This window comes from Tetranychus urticae, chromosome 2 (genome assembly GCF_039701765.1).
Source record: "Tetranychus urticae isolate SD_2017Ah chromosome 2, NJAU_TeUrti_SD_1.0, whole genome shotgun sequence".
Classification (NCBI taxonomy): Eukaryota; Metazoa; Arthropoda; class Arachnida; order Trombidiformes; family Tetranychidae; genus Tetranychus; species Tetranychus urticae.
This window is the reverse complement of record NC_142959.1, coordinates 10,615,485-10,634,943: the sequence shown is the minus strand read 5'-3', so window position 1 is coordinate 10,634,943 and position 19,459 is coordinate 10,615,485. Positions and strand designations below refer to the sequence as shown.

General features: G+C 33.1%; 6 protein-coding genes and 1 long non-coding RNA gene across 8 annotated transcripts; 5 read left to right on the top strand and 2 right to left on the bottom strand.

The window, feature by feature from the left end:
• The first annotated feature begins 1,156 nt into the window (after positions 1-1,156).
• Mcm6 (minichromosome maintenance 6) lies at positions 1,157-5,286 on the top strand. The gene is made up of 2 exons (XM_015926273.3): positions 1,157-1,799; positions 1,872-5,286. The coding sequence occupies exons 1-2, from the start codon at positions 1,355-1,357 to the stop codon at positions 4,013-4,015; spliced, it is 2,589 nt and encodes an 862-aa protein (XP_015781759.2). The 5' UTR covers positions 1,157-1,354; the 3' UTR covers positions 4,016-5,286.
• LOC107359736 (HMG box-containing protein 5) lies at positions 4,486-5,286 on the top strand. Its single transcript, XM_015926279.3, has one exon. It carries the CDS (start codon positions 4,486-4,488, stop codon positions 5,179-5,181), a length of 696 nt encoding a protein of 231 aa, XP_015781765.1. The 3' UTR covers positions 5,182-5,286.
• Positions 5,287-5,341: 55 nt separating this feature from the next.
• On the bottom strand, positions 5,342-6,719 carry LOC107359734 (L-aminoadipate-semialdehyde dehydrogenase-phosphopantetheinyl transferase). 2 transcript variants are annotated; one of them, XM_025160378.2, is made up of 2 exons: positions 6,701-6,719; positions 5,342-6,353 (listed from the first exon to the last, which is right to left on the bottom strand). In XM_025160378.2, the coding sequence occupies exon 2, from the start codon at positions 6,333-6,335 to the stop codon at positions 5,481-5,483; it is 855 nt and encodes a 284-aa protein (XP_025016146.2). In that variant the 5' UTR covers positions 6,336-6,353; positions 6,701-6,719; the 3' UTR covers positions 5,342-5,480. The 2 variants fall into 2 exon arrangements, with proteins under 2 accessions (XP_025016146.2, XP_015781763.2); XM_015926277.3 differs by lacking the exon at positions 6,701-6,719 and adding an exon at positions 6,438-6,696.
• A 413-nt stretch (positions 6,720-7,132) lies between these two features.
• Positions 7,133-8,527, top strand: Tpi (triose phosphate isomerase). Its single transcript, XM_015926404.3, has 4 exons — positions 7,133-7,361; positions 7,446-7,654; positions 7,787-7,919; positions 7,987-8,527. The coding sequence occupies exons 1-4, from the start codon at positions 7,253-7,255 to the stop codon at positions 8,277-8,279; spliced, it is 744 nt and encodes a 247-aa protein (XP_015781890.1). The 5' UTR covers positions 7,133-7,252; the 3' UTR covers positions 8,280-8,527.
• Positions 8,528-10,711: 2,184 nt separating this feature from the next.
• On the top strand, positions 10,712-11,925 carry LOC149093867 (uncharacterized). Its single transcript, XR_016198642.1, has 3 exons — positions 10,712-10,898; positions 11,108-11,175; positions 11,663-11,925. It is a non-coding gene; the product is annotated as an uncharacterized LOC149093867 (long non-coding RNA).
• Positions 11,926-12,320: 395 nt separating this feature from the next.
• Positions 12,321-15,844, bottom strand: LOC107360095 (uncharacterized). The gene is made up of 2 exons (XM_015926718.3): positions 13,601-15,844; positions 12,321-13,503 (listed from the first exon to the last, which is right to left on the bottom strand). The coding sequence occupies exons 1-2, from the start codon at positions 13,847-13,849 to the stop codon at positions 12,895-12,897; spliced, it is 858 nt and encodes a 285-aa protein (XP_015782204.1). The 5' UTR covers positions 13,850-15,844; the 3' UTR covers positions 12,321-12,894.
• Positions 15,845-16,149: 305 nt separating this feature from the next.
• On the top strand, positions 16,150-19,436 carry Ptpmeg2 (Protein tyrosine phosphatase Meg2). The gene is made up of 4 exons (XM_015926292.3): positions 16,150-16,513; positions 16,587-17,930; positions 17,999-18,206; positions 18,314-19,436. The coding sequence occupies exons 1-4, from the start codon at positions 16,223-16,225 to the stop codon at positions 18,532-18,534; spliced, it is 2,064 nt and encodes a 687-aa protein (XP_015781778.2). The 5' UTR covers positions 16,150-16,222; the 3' UTR covers positions 18,535-19,436.
• The last annotated feature ends 23 nt before the right edge of the window (positions 19,437-19,459 follow it).

The following is a 19,459-nucleotide window of genomic DNA, read 5'->3' as shown; positions in this document are numbered from 1 at the left end:
TCCATTCATTCACCGAAACTATGCATATCTTAAAACCTGTAAAATCTGCTCTTTATGGGTAAATAAACGACGCAGCATTAGCAAATGTTAGAGGCTGTATAAACATTTTGTAAATTCTGATCTCTTGTGAACAAAAATAACATTCTTGCTAGTCAACAACCTACTGAGCATATATTTTGCTCTCTTTTTTCGCAATTTAGTTTGCTTTTCGCAACTGAAAAACTTTTTAACGCAGTTTAATGTTGATTCATTAGTGGTAACAATTGATAATTTATTAGTAAATAAACAAAGACTATGATGAACAAATAAAATGAACAATTAGAAGTGAATCAAATTAAGTATTTGTACAGATAAAAGCAGAGTATAAAAAGACATCGAAAATCAAGAAACGTTAACAGTTGATTCTTCAAGCTCATAAATTTATTTTGTTTTCAATCCAATAGAATTTATAAACGATTAAGTTAAAATGCAATTGACAAAAATTGTAGCCCTCTGCTTCTTTGTTACTCTCGTTTCTTTGTTCGGCATGGTAAGCGCTCAATGTTTCGGCGACAATATTTCATCCGATACTATCGCAAAGTTAAAAGCTGCCTATCTAAAACTTCCCGTGTCTTGCAGCAACGATCCTAAAAAGAAAGGACCTGCTGGTGGCTCCTTGATTCCGAAACTGACTTGAATCTAAGGGAGAGATTTGCATATCCTTACTTTGATATCTGTCGATGTAATTTGATTCATATAATTAAATGTGTAACTTGAAAATAAAATAATGTTAAGTTAAATCAAACAATATTTGTCTGCTTCATTTAAATTAAATATTGGCTTGCGAAACCATTTTGAGGTCTCATCAAGCTTAATCATGAGAAACGCCCTTAGTTGCGATCTTTGGACACATTATACTAGGTCAGTAGATCGCTCACTAGAATCACAGCGTTAGTAACGAATTGAAACTATCGTAAATGCAAGATTTACAGAGCATTACAGCTATTTTACATATTATATGTCTATAATAAATACTTATTTTAAAAGAAATGATTTTCAAATAGATACTATTTTCGCGCTTACTCTTTGGTTGGATGTCAGAGTAACATTAGTGTGTTATTTAGCATCAGTTTACCGCCAAAATGAAACAATAACTGAATGCCTTCTTGTTTCTTTTAAACTTTAAAGGGAAGAAGTTATTTCATGTCATCTTTTTAATTCGTTTAATTACGGTTTAGTGATCAGTATTAATTACTTGGTTTGTTTTTATTTGTTGTGCGTCAACACACACATTCTAGTTTTACCGGTCATATTTTTAAACTCTAGTGCCTTTTATATTTTCAAGTGATTTTATTGTAATCCTTTTCTGGCAAACATGGATGTTGCTGACACCGTTATTGGTCAAACAATTCAAGTTAAAGATGATTTAGGAGAAAAGGTTCAAAAATTATTCAAAGATTTTCTCTCTGTCTACTCTGATGACCCTGATTCAGAAAAACCTAAATATGCTGCTGAAGCATATAATTTACTTTCTCCTGATAGAAGCACTCTATATGTTTCTTTTGAAGACGTTCAAAAATTTGATCCTGCTCTTTATTCAACCATCCTTGAATTTTATTATCGAGTTTACCCTTTCTTATGCAGAGCTCTGGTTAGCTTTGTCAAGGATGAAACTCTTCGAGATAAGGATGATGTTGAGGCCAAACAAATACGAGATGTGTTAAAAAAAGATTTATTCATTGGATTTTACAATGTTGCCTTACAAATGAAAATACGAGAATTGAAAGCTGTTTCTGTAGGTGCCTTGAGAAGAATCACAGGTAAGTCTTGTTCAGCTAAACCCTTTGCATCTTTATTAATCTTTATCTTTTATTAATTATTAATAACTTCAGGTCAAATTGTTAGAACACATCCAGTCCACCCCGAACTTATCAATGGTACGTTTGAGTGTCTTGACTGTGGAACCGAAATTCCCAATGTTGTACAACAATTCAAATTTACTCAGCCCGTCATCTGTAGAAATAATTTATGTGCCAATAGATCCCGATTCAAGTTGGTGTTACACAAGTCACGGTTTGTTGATTTTCAAAAACTTCGGATTCAAGAAACTCAAGCTGAAATACCTCGAGGTAGTATGCCAAGGAGTTTGGATGTTATTTTTAGAGGAGCTGAACAAGTTGACTGTGTTCAAGCGGGTGAAAGGTGTGATTTTATTGGATGTTTGATTGTTGTTCCTGACGTTTCTCAAATGTTCACCGCTCAAGCTGGAGCTGTTAAAACAGAAAGTCGGTATAATAATAATAAAAGTAATGCTACTTTAGGGGACGGAGTCTCTGGATTAAAAAATTTAGGAGTCAAAGAGATGACCTATAGGCTTGCCTTTTTAGCAAACTGTTGTGTCAGAGAAGGTAGCATTATTCCTGCTGCTATGGAGGAATTGCAGAAAGTTGAAGAAGAAAAATTTCGAGACACAAACCACTTGCGTGACTCGGATCTCGAAGAAATCGAAGCAATGGCTGCTGACAAAAGACTGTATGATGGTTTAGTTGCGAGTTTATTTCCGTCTATTTATGGTCATGAAGATATTAAGAGAGGATTACTATTGCAACTTTTTGGAGGTGTCGGTAAATTTACAGAAGAAGGAACTCATCTGAGAGGAGATATTAACATTTGCATGGTTGGTGACCCAAGTACAGCTAAAAGTTGTTTCCTTAAATTGATAACAGATTCTGCTCCATTAAAAGCCGTATACACTAGTGGTAAAGCATCAACTGCCTCTGGTTTGACTGCCGCTGTGGTTCGAGATGAAGAGGGTGGTTTTGTCATCGAGGCTGGAGCATTGATGTTAGCTGATAAAGGTATCTGTTGTATTGATGAATTTGATAAAATGGATATTCGAGATCAAGTTGCTATTCACGAAGCTATGGAACAGCAAACTATCAGTATCGCCAAGGCAGGAGTTAAAGCTACTTTAAATGCTCGAACTTCTATATTAGCTGCTGCTAACCCAATCGGAGGTCACTATGATCGGTCTAGAAGTTTGAGAAATAACTTGTCTCTATCTCTTCCTATTATGTCCAGGTTCGATCTTTTCTTCGTTTTATTAGATGAAGCGAATGAGAGAACTGATTATGAAGTTGCTCGTAAAATTGTTAATATGCATGCAAATGCATTTGACGCTGTTGATGCTAGCGAAGCTACAACTTACACCTTAGAGCAAGTTAAAAAGTATATTAAGGCAGCCAGGAAAATTGTTCCAAAGATAACACCAGAAGCTGAACACGAAATGGTTGAAACTTACAAAATTTTAAGAGGTGATAAAGGTGCCCTTTCAACTGGATTTGCTGGAAGTGCCAAACAATCATGGCGAATTACAGTTCGTCAATTAGAATCTCTGGTTCGACTATCTGAAGCTTTGGCAAAATTACATTTTTGCCATGAAGTTACAGTGGCTCATGTTAAAGAAGCCGCTCGTTTACTCAATAAATCAATTGTACGTGTTGAACAACCTGATATCTCCCTAATGGATGAGACCACTGAAGCTCATGGCGAGGATGGTGAAATGGATACTGAGTCGACGGAACCTGTTCAAAATGGTCAACCTAGTGGATTTGCTAACCTTTCTATATCTTATGATGAATTTATGAAAATGGCCGCAGCATTTGCCACAAAATTGAGACAAGAAGAAGAAGCAAGAGCTGCTATGCAAAGAGAAAGAGATGAAGCAGAAGATGGTGGAGGAACGGATGGTCAAGAACGAATGGATGCTGAGCAAGAGGGAGAAGAAGTGCGACCATCACAAGATGAAGAAGTATACGAAGGAATGCCAAAGTCTAAATTGATCGAATGGTACTTAGAAGGACAAGAATACGAAGATGAAATCGAATTGCTTTCTAAGAAACAATTATGTGAAAAAGTTATTCATCGCCTTGTAAACATTGATAGAATTTTATTCGCAGCAAAACCTACCCCAGAATCAGATTCTGATGATGATCCATTTTTATTTGTTCATCCTAATTACATTTGTGAAGATTGATTCACTAAATTACTGATTTTTAATTAAACCATCAAAATTGAAAAATGCCAAAAATAAACTGTCCTTTTTTAAATATAACGAGTATCAAAAAGATCTGTCGCTTTTTTACTAATGACTTTTAAATATGAATTACCATTATAATTTGACAAACCAAATGATTCTAAATGACTTAATCTGACTGCGAAGAAATGACCTTAGAGCACTTATACTGACACTCTTGTTTCTCAGGGATTATTGGGTTTATTTTACAATAATTTAAAATCAGCAAAAAAGCAACCGACTTATTGATATTTAACTAATAAATCCCTCTATTTACGCCTTTGCAATTTATTAACCTTCCCTAAAGAACTGTTTTTCTTTTGAAAACTCACACCAAACTTTGGTGAACCAAAATTGCATTTTCTAGTGATTAATTGTATTGTATTTTACTTTTTTTTCAATTATATTTCAATTAATATTTTATATCAATAATGGCTTTTGTTATGAGGAATCTGAGATCTCTTATCATCAACTCAAATCAAATTCGTTACTTTGCACATGGTGATTCTACAAACGGGATGCAATCATCATCTGGACCATCTTCAAGACCATCCTCTTCAAAAGCTCGTGATAAACTGCCATTTGATTTCAGTGAAATTCCAGAAAAACCAAAGCTACCTCGAAGTCCTTTTACCATTTATTTTGAACATAGATTTGTCGAAATACAAAAAGACAGTAAAGATTTAAAGAAAAACGATGCCAAGAAGGTGATTGAAGAAGAATGGAACAAGTTGGAAATGAAACAGCCATACGAGGAGTTATCTGCTAAAGAGCACCATGAATATAAAGATAAAAAACAAGTCTACAATGAATTTGTGAATCGGAAAATAACTATTAAAGAAATGCTGATTGTGTTAGATGCCTTTAACAAAATGCAAGTTCAAAAAGCTAAAGCCTTAAAAGGTACCAAGCCTAAAAGACCTGTATCAGCATATGGTTTATTTTTCAAAGAATACAGTGATTCAGTCAAAGCATCTGGTCTCGATTCACCAAAGATGTCCGAAGTTGCGGAGAAATGGAAAAACCTGCCTGATGATGAAAGAGAGAAGTATCAGCAACAATCTGAGAAGCTCAGACAAGAAAGTATTGAAGCTATAAAGCAATGGAAAGAAGATAATTCGAAGTAGTTCATATCAAGTAGTTCCTAAACTATGCAATGCATTTTTGTATAGTTCCAAATGCATGCCATTGCCTCAGTGTTCACTAAACTTAATTAAACTACTTTACTCAAACTTGCCACAAAAATATTCTTAAATTTATCGCGCATATAAAATTAATGAAAATATATTGAATATATAAATATAAAATTCGATATTATGTCAAAAAAGATGAATCGGTGAGCAGTACAGTCTTGATCAATTGAATTTACAAATATATGGATGTAAGAATCTTGGAAGCAATGCGATCTACAATTATATATCATATTTTAATCATATCTCCCTTCTTCTTTTAGATCAAAACTATTCCAAAGGCATTCTGACACGTCCATAGCGATGCTTGAGGTGATTAAATCTTCAAATTTCAGCAACTTGAAATAATTATTTTCATTTCGTTTACTTTGTAAAATTGACTGGTCACCAGAAAGGGCAACTGCAATAACATGCTTATCATCGACCACGGATTCTTCAAAAAGCCAATCAGTTGATAGTTTGTCATCAAGATAGACTAATGTATCGTTGTTTACTTTATTAATTTGAAGACATTCAGTAGGACATTCGAAGCGAATTCGTCTGAGTTCATATCCGATTCCAATTGCTTCAGCCTTAACAAAACTTTCCTTCAGAGCCCAAAGTCGATGAAAACGGTGTAATGGACTTTGATCAAGGGTTGGAGTGTCTTTAATGTATAGCCACTCATGATGTGAAAAAATCCTCTCCATTGTTTTGAAATATTCATTGGTAGATTTTTCTTTCGATTCTTTAACTCGAGAAATGTCAACACCAACCTTACTGATCCAGTCAGCAGCCAGAACACAATAATCACCATCATGAGAAATATTATAATCAAATGAGGTTTCAGTCTGTTGCCCAGCCAGTACAGGCTTACCTTTATCAGTTCGTGTGAAAAGTATCTGATCGTTATTTATGTTCAAGCAATCTGAAACACATTTTCTTAACATCAATCGACCAATTAACGCGTGTTTGACGTCTTTCTTGTAGTGAAATTTAAAGATTCTGTCTCTTTCCTCTTCCTGAATGCAGCTTAAAGCTGCAAGTAGATCATCTCTTGATGGCGACCATCGACGGCAGTTGAAAATCCAGCGTAAACCATTTCTTTGCATTATCAAGACTAACGAAAACTAATTTTTACAAAAAATCGTGTATAACAAAAGTATTATCAATTGCAAGTTAGTGAAAAAGTAAATATAAGTTACAGAACTCACGTAAATCTGAGCAACAGCAAAAATCAGCTGTTATCATTCAGTATGTATCCATACTGAATGATTGTGATCAAGACCGTCAACTCTCAATTTGAGACTAGAACTAAAGCTAAAGAATACTTTCCTTGTTCAATAAATCAATTTCAATTTCACCAACCCAATTGAACATTGACCATCGATCAACTTGATTTATTTTATTAACTGAGAGACTTTGGATTCATAATGGCTATTGAAACAGACTTCAAATTGATTTTGGATAATCGGACCTTGCATTAATTGAATATCAGTCCCATGAAATCTCCTTTCAAATCGATCGAAGACAATTTAGTAAACTGTTGAAAGGACTAGAACATTGACATTAGAAAAGTATTGATAGTAAAATATTGATACATTTCTCTCTCTCCTCCTAGCTCTTTGTATTTACAAGATTTTGATTATATTAGCTAAGACTGGAATCAGGAAAATATCTTGAAAATATCAATTTTATCGATCATGTAATCATAGACTAACAAACAAAAAAATTAGATAAAATGTAACAGTTTGATCAAAAAGGAAAGGATTGTGTTGATTTGACGGTTTGAAAAGTTTGCCAAGGATTTAAGATAAATTATTACATCATATCAGTATCTTTGGTATCCTTTAGTAAAGTAACCTTCTATGACATTACACTTCTCATATGTTTCTGAGTCATTGTTACTTTTGTTTTGTTTGATACTGGTTCAAATTAAAATTTACTAATTTATCATTATTACCTTGTCATATTTTGCCAACATCTATTTTAATTTGTTTTTTCCAATTTTCATCAAAGTCTTAGCAAAATGTCACGTAAATTTTTCGTCGGTGGTAACTGGAAAATGAATGGCTCTAAAGCCGTCATTAAAGAAATAGTTGATTTTCTTAATGAAGGACCCTTAGACCCAGAAGTTGGTAAGTATCGAATTTTCGATTATGCTTGACAAATGTCCACATTTCACCGTACTAATCCTTTTTACCATTATTTCTATGTATCAGAGGTTGTCTGTGGTGCACCTTCCATCTACTTAGAGTACTCCAAAAGCATATTACCATCAAATATCGCACTGGCTGCTCAAAATTGTTACAAAACTAAATCAGGAGCATTTACCGGAGAAATTAGTCCAGCAATGATTAAAGATGTTGGTGTCAATTGGGTGATACTTGGTCATTCTGAGCGAAGAAATGTTTTCGGAGAAAAAGATGAGGTTAGATTGAAATCTAGTAGAGCTCTACTATATTTTTGAGCCTTATAATTTTCAAGATCTTGTTATTTTTGACTTTATTTTGTCTTGCTTCTGAACTAAAAGTTATCCCTTTATTGAATTTGATTTAATTAGTTGATTGGAGAGAAGGTTGGCCATGCCCTGGATGAAGGTCTTTCAGTAATTGCTTGTATTGGTGAGCTATTGGAAGAACGTGAAGCTGGTAAAACCACAGATGTTGTATTTGCTCAGATGTCTGCCATCTCCAGTAAGTTAAAGCTAGCGTAAATGTAATCCTATTTGGGACTAATTTAATTTAACAATTTCACCCTTAGAACACGTTAAAGATTGGAGTCGTGTTGTGATTGCCTATGAGCCTGTATGGGCAATTGGTACCGGTAAAACAGCTTCTCCAGCTCAGGCTCAAGAAGTTCATGCACAGCTGAGACAATGGTTGAAGGAAAAGATTTCTGATAGCGTATCAGCTTCAACACGAATCATTTACGGTGGATCAGTAACGGCAGGTAACTGCAAGGAACTCGCTAAGGAAGCAGATATTGATGGTTTCCTTGTTGGTGGAGCTTCACTCAAGAAAGATTTTGTCCAAATTGTCAACGCTAAAAAGTAATTGAATTTCCGAGCAATAGCTGTCAGGCAAAGGACTCAGATGAAGCGTTTCTTTATAGTTTTACAATATTCACGAATTTATCGATTTTGCAGTGTTTTTATTAGATCTACCCATTTATGTCCATTTGCTCTCTCCTTCATAATGAATCTTCCGGCTCAATTTAATTGTTTCTCATGAGATTATACTTTCTCTCTTGCCATAGCTACATATATTTTAATCCTAATATAAAACCAATGTTTTATCCCTAACCATTCAACGTTTTATTTCTTATCATCACTTTTTCGAAGTTATCGTTGATTAGACTCCAGGCGTGTATCAACTCTACTCTTTCATGTCCTAATGAGAAATTGAATTAAGGTAGCGATAACATCCAGGCTTTATTTCTTAGGCTGATAATCCAATGAGCAACTGTGAACAAAACTGGCAACAAGATTTGATTAGATTCAGAATAGGTTCAGTCTCACAAGGAGCCTCACAAATTGTTAAATCAATATCGAGGTTTCATTTGGTGTTTATCGGTACATCGAGACTTTTCGAAGACCAATATAAGGGAAATAGCTAACCGCCTTTTCGATTTTGGCATTTTTCGCCTTTTCTAGAAAATCTTTGTATGCTTTAATTTCACTCAATTAATTTTGCTTTAAAAACACAATGTTGAGAAATTTAATTTATAAATTACCAACAGAAACAATTATGGAGAAAATGGCTAATTGTAAATGACTCGTGTTATGTTTATGATTGTTGATATGTTTCATCTGATGTTGAATTCTTGAAACTTGAAACGCCTTCTATCTTAAACCTATCTCATTATTAATCTTGTATATAAACATCATTTATAATTATCAAGACTTCGTGCGTTTGCATGTGCTCATAATTAATTGCAATTCCGATGATTGCTGATAAACTATCAAGTTAAAAGTATTTCAATCGATCGAAGAAACTATTAGTTGATTTCCATCTTAATTTAATCTGCAATGAAACCTGGAAACAAACCGAGGAGCCATCATTCAAATTTCTTATCAATTTTTACCTGTTGCATATTGAATGCAAATGAAAGGAATGAATCAAGACATTGTATCGTGAGAATAGCAAATTAAAAATGAGCGTGAAATTATGAGTTTTGTTTCTTTATCATTAAATTTAGTTCATATTTGTTTGTTTATTGAATAACATTGATCACCAATTATTATTGAAATGTCAATGATCCAATCACCAATTGACTGTAAATAATATTTTTCACAAACATTTTATTATTTTACTTTTACTACCAAACCATCAACTGATCCATAACGATGATCAATTTAGCGTCAATTTTTCTTGAAACACATTAATTTAATCTCTGAATTTTTTTACAAGTTTCAGTGGTGAAAATAATTGAAGGTGATATAAAGTGAGTGAAAAGACAAAGGCAATTTCATTCATTTTGATGGTTAACATGGCAAACAAGGATTGAACAAGAAGAAAAGAAGAAAGCAAAATCGGAATCAACCAACCAATATTTCTACTCAATTGATCAAAGAAATGAAATTGTCAACCTGTAACAACCTGGATAGAACCTTAATAAGATATTTAAACGTTGATTAATACACAATCGGTAAAGATGATGATTTACCATTGACATATCAATTGTTGAGGTACACTTATGCTCTGATTGGCGTGAAAATGAATCCGAATTCCCTTTTTTTGTTTTTAACAAACAAGGTTGGTAATTTAATTGTTGCTTGTGAATCTCCTTTTGTCAACTCAATTTGTTGCATTCAATTGTTTTATTGTTTCCCTCATAAACTGTATTATTATATTCAAATAAAGTGATCAACATGCAAAAGATATTTAAATACACTTGTTCATGTTCATCAATTACAGGTAAAGAACAAAAAAAAGGAGCCCTGAAGAAGACCTTAACCAGAAAATAAACTGAATGTTGATGATTAAAGATTAAGGTTGAATGAGTTTGTAACTAACAGTTTTATATGGTGAATGAATGTCTTGATTGAATGTAAATCAATTAGGTTTCACTTAGGTGACCTGGCAATTACCTATCACTCGAGTCTGGATATCAACACGTACACAACACAATATTTATTTAATACAATTTTCATTCCTTTTTTTGTACTTTTTCGCTTTATAATTATTCTAATCAAGCTTATTATTTAAAGTAAGAAAGATACCAAATTTAACATCATCACAATTCACTGTTCCAGTCTCCAAGAAGATGAAGCTCAATATAAAGCTTTTCAAGCTCCAGAAACTTATCAACTGTCAATCCTGATCAACACTTAAACTAATTTAGTTATTGATACTTCTAATAACTTAAATGCTGATTGGAAAGAGGCGGCAATAGAGGGCTGATAACCCCAATCGGTACTTTTAAATCAGCATCACATTTGGGTATATAAGCAAATGGTTTAGTTTTTGTCGAGTTGATATCAATTTTGTTGTGACAAACAGTTTTAGATATTTTCATTGTATCGCCAAATTTAAATATGAAAGTTGACTTGACAATGTTATTTAGATTAACCTTTTTAATTGTAACCATTATGGTTGCCCTGGTTCTTGCCGGTGGGGATAAAGGTGGTGACAATATTATTCTCAGTGGTGGAGAGGGAAAAGGCCATGGAGGTAATTGTTGAATTGATACGATCTTTACTTTACAGGTTGTTACTGGTCATCTGTTTGGTTGCAAATTTTCATGTGATGTCAAAGTGCAATTGGATTACTCTGTTGTTTTAATTGTTTATTGTGATGTCTTTTTGTTTCAACGATATTCTTGTTCAATTGTATAACATCATGTTGTCTGGTTATTAATTTTGGTTAATTATATCTTACAGGCTGCAGTTGTGAGAAAAAGAAAGAGGAAATTAAATTTGTTCCAGTTCACATTCCTGTTCATCATAAGGTGAGTTTTAACTGTGATTGAATAGCCTTATTTACTGTATTTAAACCACTGAATAACATGGATTCATCTCAATTCTCAATTGATATCAAATTGTAGTGATATTTAACTTCAATTTGGTTCAACTATATTAAGTAGTCTGATAATAGTAGAGGATCAAAAATCAAGCTAAACGGAAAAATGAATTTATAACATATATTTAGTTGAAACATATAAGGACAAAGCAAAATCACAATACAAGTGAATAGACATGATTAAACATGTTTTCCTGTTTCCGAGTTAATTTCCTGAAATAAAATTGTTTTTTTAAATCAAAAATCAAAAGTGACCCTGAAAACATGATGAATACATGTGATAGTGCATAATTGAGTAGCTACCAGCAATCCAATTGCATGAGTTACACTTTATTCAGTTGGATAATAATCTAAACAATCAATAAGATGATGTATATGTAAATTGTTCATTGTTTAATTTTACTCAATGTATTTAGATTCATCATTGGGGATGGAATCAGGACAATTGGGGCTGGGGCGGTCATCAGGACAACTGGGGCTGGAATTGAATTCAGATCGGATGTAATTGTGTTTTTTTGCTGCTTAACCATTTTCCTCTATTTTTTTACACCTCAACTTCACTCACCCTGTTGAAACTGTTATTTTTCAGTGAAAAAAAATTGTTATTCCAATCACAATATTGTGTCTAAACTGTAATCTCCAATTATTCAACAAATAAACATCTTAAATTGTACAATTTAGATAAGACTCATGTAAGGTTAGAGATTATCCAACGAATGATTTCAGGTTTGGTTGATTGTATTTGGTTTATTCATTGACTGGATCCACCAATTCCTACGATAATCTATATTTCTTCTGATTCCGATATTGTCTGGCAAAATCCAGACACGGTTATGTTGCTTCTGAAATCTTCTTGCTCAGGCCAGTGAACCAAATCGTTTGATATTGTAAACGGGTTCTTGCATTTACAAGAATCGCTCTTATGTATTAGCTTGTCTGTACAAATGACATTAAAACACGAAAACGATTAGACACAAAATAAGACTAAATGTGGTAAAGAAATTAAACCTGTATTGCATGTGTAGATTTTAGGAACTGAATTGGAACCACTGCGAGTTTATTACGCGTCAGATCAACTTTCAATTGGTTTATTTTGTAATGCCATCAATTCATTGAAGTCTTAAGTGTATGTAGACAGTTGAAATATCAATGTGTGTTTATACATTGGAGTTGAGATAAAAGCATAAAAGTTTAAACACTGAAAATTTATCAGTATAATAAGTTATCTACTAATTTTTTTACACAAATGGGCGAATGTTAAGTAACAAAAATTATTCAAAAATTGACATGAGTTACAAAGTAATTGTTCAACATAAATAAAAATTGCTCGATGAAGTAAGCAAAAATGTTGATTCCATTTGAAATGAACAGCTTTAATCACTCAACATGCCTCTCGAAGAGTTGAGTTTTATGTCTTCTATCAGACAACCATTTTCTTTTTTTTGTGATATCAAATTTATGTTTGATAATTAAATCAAGAAGGAAATGTTGATTTTGTCCAATTAAAGAATGCTTGATAAGCCTGGTTCCCTGAACTTGGTGACAGCAGGCTCATAATGAAGACAACATCAAATAAATGTGACTGAGTGAATGGTCAAATGCAAATAAGTAGGTGTGATTCGTAACAGTGCAACAATAAATCCACCAATTAACATGACATGGTATCAGAGACTTGAGATATAGTACATTCAACTTCCTCTTCTGCAAGTTGTAATTCGTACTGTTTAACAATTTCTCTCAACTTTTCGTTTTCTTGTTCCAACCTTTCCTTTTCAGATCTTTCCAGAGCCAATTGACCCGTCAATTCCTTCTGAATAAGATCACCTCGATTTTTTTCTTCTTGAAATTGTATCTCTTTGTTTTCCAGTTCAATCCTGAATTTTCGAACAGCTTCATCCAATTCTAATTTCAACTTCATGTTTTCGGTTTGTAAGTCATCAGTTCCATTTGTAGTAGCAAGATTGGTGACCAGCAATTCAATCTTTTTTTGAGACTCATTAAATTCTTTGAATATGGTAGATAATGATGATGAAGCTGATGGCGTAGAAACTACAGAAGTAGTTGGAGGTGCGTTTGTAACAACAATGGTAGTCTCAGCTGATGTATTACCATTTGTATTGTCTTGAAGAAAGTCGATTCGCCTCGCTGGTTCTCCACTTGACGTAACAACAAAATTCTCGACAGCGAAAGAGTATTCACCAAAAGGTTCTCCAGTAGTGATAATTTGCTGGCTAACCTCATCGTCAACCTGAGTTACCTAGGAATAAAAAATAATACAGAGACAAAGGGATCAAACATATGATACATGCATTGCAAACTAGACAAATATGTTGCTTTTGGGTAAGATAATTTACCTGAAAATTTGTAGTTGGTTTTAATCCTTCAAGACGAGCAATTTCATCTTGATTGTTATCATCATGATTGTGTCTTAAATAATGACCCATTACTTTACCAGCATATGTTGTTATTTTTGCTGGACAACTATTTTTACGACATTTCCAGTAAACCTTCTCATCTCTGCTCTTGTTTTTACGGAAAATGTATTCGCCAGCTATTAATGTCTCGTTGTTTCGAGAGTTTTTGATATAACGGATAAGGGTCATCTTACCGAACAGGTGGAATAATAATTTACGTTTTTTATTAAATTATTCACGATCAATATTGATGTTATTGCATCAATATTAATGTTTTATATAAGAGTAGCTATAACAATATTTTATGTTGAAAAAGATGGTTCAATCAGGTGATGATGATGTCTGCTGGGTTGGATCAGAATTGGAAGCAAGATTCACAATTGCTCATGACCAATTGGTTTTTCAATTCTTTATCTAATTAACACCATAGATATAAATTGACAGTTAACTTTGAGAAAAATTCACAATAATAATCAAATTTAAATACAATTGACACTTATTTAAAGATGAATAATAGAGAGCAAAGATAGGAAAACAACCGAGGCTCTCAATCAAACATGTGAGAGATGCAAAGGATCTTCCTCATATAAATTTACCCAAAATGTCATGTGAAAAAATTGATTACAAACCCTTTAACTGTGAACAGTCACATTATAACGAGTTAAAATGCAAAAGTAATGCTAGTAAATCATAATAAATCAAAAAATTAATTTTAAACAATTTGAATTGGATATTCCCGATAATCGATCCGTTCAATATATCGTTATGTAATATTAAAACATCACTGTCAAGAGATTCACGCTCCGACAAAAATTAATTTGATTGTTTATCAAAAACAGGGAACAAATCTAGATTGCTAAGAAATAATCAAAGCTAATTGTCTAAGATCTTTAGTTGTCCGGTGTGTTATGCTGCTGGTGACGGTTAAACAAAATGAATTGGACCTAATTGAATTTAACCGACACCGAGTAATATAAATGTAAATCAATTTCATTATTTTCCTTGACTCAAATGTATTTAAACCCATCATGGGGCCATGACAACTGGGGCTGGAATTGAATTCAGATCGGATGTAATTGTGTTTTTTTGCTGCTGTTGCTGCTTAACCATTTTCCTCTATTTTTTTACACCTCAGCTTCACTCACCCTGTTGAAACTGTTATTTTTCAGTGAACAAAATTGTTATTTCAATCACAATATTGTGTCTAAACTGTAATCTCCAATTATTCAACAAATAAACATCTTAAATTGTACAATTCAGATAAGACTCATGTAAGGTTAGAGATTATCCAACGAATGATTTCAGGTTGTATTTGGTTTATTCATTGACTGGATCTTCACATTGAGATGAATGCAATTTTCAACTTAAACCTTAAACTTTGAAGGATAAGATTACTTGAAAGTAAATGTCGGTTAACTTAAAGAAAGATCGCAACGGAAATGACCCATTTCCTTTGAGGAAACTTGAGATTTGACCGGAAACTCTGAGAAGCTAACCATTCATTGGGTTTTTTGTTAATCATTAAATCTAATCATTTAACCATAAATATTCAACCGTTTCCATCTTTACATACAAATGTTGGATGGTTGGTTAATTCAATAAACAAGAAAGATAACTGTAATCAATTTGTGGACAAAGAGAGTTGTAAGTGATTAACAGAATTGATCAATCATGATTCATGAATGAATCTGTTTCTTAATTCAATTGTTGAAATGATAAGGTGATTGATTTCATTGATATTGTAATTACTAATTAGACAAAATATGAATCTTTATGACTTTATTGAAAATAAATTGACAAACCTTTTGATAAAATTTTTCATTTTAGGGCGGATTCCATCAAGCAAATTTCATGATAAAAGTTACTAAATGATAATTTTTTGTGACGTCACAATATATCAACAAGAACCAAAGAGTAAGGGAAAAAGAGAGAGATCTTGGATCAAAGAGTTATACTCTTTGTCTTGGACCTAAAGGGAAGCTTGGCGAACCTTTTATAGAGGCGCTGCCAGCAATCTCTTTCTTTTTCTCTTACTTTTTACCAGGTTTTCCTTAGGTTCGCCTAAGGTTTCCCTAATTAAGAAATAAGGAAAAAAAGAAAGAGCTTTTACTTCTGTCGCCCAAATAGAGTCGCTTTTAACAATTAAAATGTATTGAAGTCTCTTCTTCCTTTACTCTTGTCTATTACGCTCTAACTCTTTGATAACGACTGTACCTGAGAAAGATTGTGAGAGCCAAAAGAGAGACAGAGCTAGAAAGAAAGAGAGGAAAGGAAGAAAAGAAAGGAAAAGCATTAGATGTGAGGAAATGATTATCATGTTTATTATTAAATGTTTGTTTATTAAAAAAAATTGGAAAAGAGAAAAGTAAGAGGAAAAGAAAGAGGAGAAATGAAAAAGAAAGTAAAGAGAAAGAGCTGTTACTTCTGGCGCCCCCAATAGAGTCGCTTTGTAAGCAGAAAAAAATTGCATTGAGAGTAGTCTTCTCTTCTTTACTCTTTGGTTGTATTGCTTTAGTATTTCATTATTTCAGATTGGATATTTATTTGTGTTATTAATTTTCAATGATTGAAATTAGTGAAAATACATCAAATAGTGATGATAGTGTCAAACATCAACAGGTAACCAAAGAGTTCCTTCGAATCGTGAATGATTTGCGAATAAAACACGATGCCAGCCCAATGTCACTTAATACTGCTTTGAAATTTTTGATGGCCCGGAAATTTGATTTGAACCGAGCACTTGCTTTGTATGATGCTCATGAATCAACTCGCTTTAGAGAAGGTTTAACAAATTTTGATCCTGAAAAAGAGCCACTCAAATCAGAGTTAGAAAGTGGAAAGTTCACAGTCCTTGTAAGTATTTTTATTCATTTTTTAAAATCTGTGGTTAGCTTGATTTTATATTTTATGCCTTATGTTACTTTAGCCAAAAAGAGATGCCAATGGAGCAGCCATAGCCATGTTCACAGCTTGTAAACATCTACCCAATGTAACATCTCATCAAATAACATTACAAGGAGTAGTTTACCAACTGGATATTGCTTTGGAGGAAATTGAGACACAACGCAATGGAATTGTATTTATTTATAATATGTTTAATTCCCGTTATGCCAATTTTGATTACGAGTTGAGTCAAAAAATATTAGGTTTACTAAAAGGTGCTTATCCGGCTAGATTGAAGAAAGTTTTGATTGTGACAGCTCCGTTGTGGTTTAAAGCCCCCTTCAGGATTTTACGCCTTTTTGTAAGGGAAAAACTTCGAGATCGTGTGTTTATGATAAATATACCTCAATTATCTGACCATATCCCTCTACCATCGCTACCTATTGAATTGGGTGGTCAACTTGCCGTGGATCATTTAGCCTGGTTAAATCATTGTCATGCTATTCGACCAAAAATAATCAATGAACTTTATGATTTAGCCTCTCAAAATTACCCTTTGTGCTCAACTAACGCTCTTCACAATGGATTAATACAGAGTGTAAATTGTACAAATACCTTAAGCAAATCGGACTCTAATGAATTAAATAGTAATACCAGTGAGGATGATGATAAACTAAGATCTTCGTGGTTAGGAGATTCTCCAACTAAAGATTCTCATCATAATTCAAACAAGGATGATGTAAACAATCGCCGCGAACGTAATAGTGTTAATAAACCCAAACCGGAAAATATTGTGATGCCAAATAATAATCAAAATATTAATAATGATGATGATAATAGTGACTCAAAAGCCTACGATGATAGTTCTGTTAAATCAAAAGGAATGACTTTAGAGGAATTTATTCAATATTTAAAGGTTAAAGGACGTAAAGGATTAACCGAAGAATATAATGAAATCAAAATGAAAATACCTGATGGTACATTCGACAATTCAAGATTAAGACCCAACCAAGGCAAAAACCGTTACACCGATGTACTTTGTTATGATCATAGTCGAGTTCGATTAAGTACCATCGATGATGATGTAAATTCAGATTATATCAATGCTAATTTTGTAGATGGTTACAAACAAAAGAATGCGTTTATATCTACTCAAGGGCCGTTGCCAAAAACTTTTCCAGACTTTTGGAGAATGATATGGGAACAACAAGTTTTACTTATTGTGATGACAACAAGGACTGTCGAAAGATGTAAAGCCAAATGTGGTCAGTACTGGCCTTTAGAAGTTAACAGTAGTGTTGAATATGGACCTTACCGTATAACTAATAATGACGTTCAATATTTTACTGATTTTAACATAACTAGGTTAACGTTGATAAATCTGGAGGTAAATTCTTAATCTCTATTTACCTTTGTTTCACTTTGAGCTTATCCAAATATTTTCTTATTATTTAGTCTAACCAAACTAGGAAAGTGACTCATATGCAGTTTTTGAGCTGGCCTGATTATGGTGTTCCTCATTCGGCTTATGCCATGCTTCATTTCCGTAATAAAGTGAAAGAAGAGCAAGCCAAAGGAGTATCAGAACTCGGTGAATCTTGGACTGGTCATCCTTTAGGTCCACCTATAATTGTCCATTGTAGTGCTGGTATTGGTAGAACTGGTAAGAATTGTTAAATGATTGCTTTTCCCTCAATTCAAAATAATTTTGTACATTTTTATAGTAATGCAAATCTAATTAATTTGTATTTGTCCTCTTTTTTTCATCAGGAACTTTCATTACTTTAGATGTGAGCATTAATAAACTGGAAGACACTGGAATGATCAATATACGGGAAATCGTAGAACGGATAAGGTCACAAAGAGCTCATAGTATCCAGATGCCTGACCAATATGTGTTTTGCTATTTGGCTTTATTGGAATATGCATTAAGTCGTGGATTACTTGAAAACGTTGATATCGCGGGCTTTGAAGAAAGTGAATCAGATTGAAATGAGTAAAGCAGTCCAGACTATCGAAATAAATGAAAATTGAAACAAAAGTCTAAAGTAGTAAAGGAGTTTCTTTGTCCCAATAGCTTATAATAATCAGATGACATAGTATAACTCACAACAAATGAATAATTTGGCCAACAGAATGAAACGAAAGCCTTGAAACCAAAGAGTAAAACAACAAGAGAGACACGGCTATGTAGCCATCGATAAGAGAGATAAGAAGTTAAAAGGAGCAGGAAAAGAGGGAGTGAGCAGGGAGAAAGAGATGTTGAAAGAGACGAAAAAATGACAAAAAAATAGATGTAAACAATTTTTTTGATGACAAAAAGTTCAAAAAATTAAAAGGCTTGTTAGTGGCGCCATCGCACCCTGCTTCTTTCTCCTACTTATCTCCCTTATCGATGCGATACATACAGTGACATCTCTTGTTATATTACTCTTTGCTTGAAACGTAATGTAAATAGGAATGTTGAAAATTATGAAATTATGTCAGCATCTGTGTTTCGTCATTTCAAGATAATCGTCGAGAAAATTGAGAAGTTTATCATTAATCTGACCAAACTTTTCACCTGCTTTTCACAAAATTTGCATTTCGTCAACTCACCTTTCCTATCTCCATATCTTTTTTGATGAATTTAAATTAAGAAACTTAACTAGCGATGTAAATTAAGTGTTGAACCCTATCAAAAAGTGTTGTTTTGGAATAATGATATATTTTACCTTGAACTCTATCCACTAAGTCCCTCACAGTTTCTCCTATTTCTCGCCTTCTGAGTCTCTTTGTATCTCTTTCAAAAAATTAACTAAAACTTACAGAGATTTATATTTCAAACACTGTGGTTATTACACATTGATGGCATTTTTGTCTCTCAATAATAAAAATAACGATTATAATTAAATTTTGTTTCAAATATTCATTCAA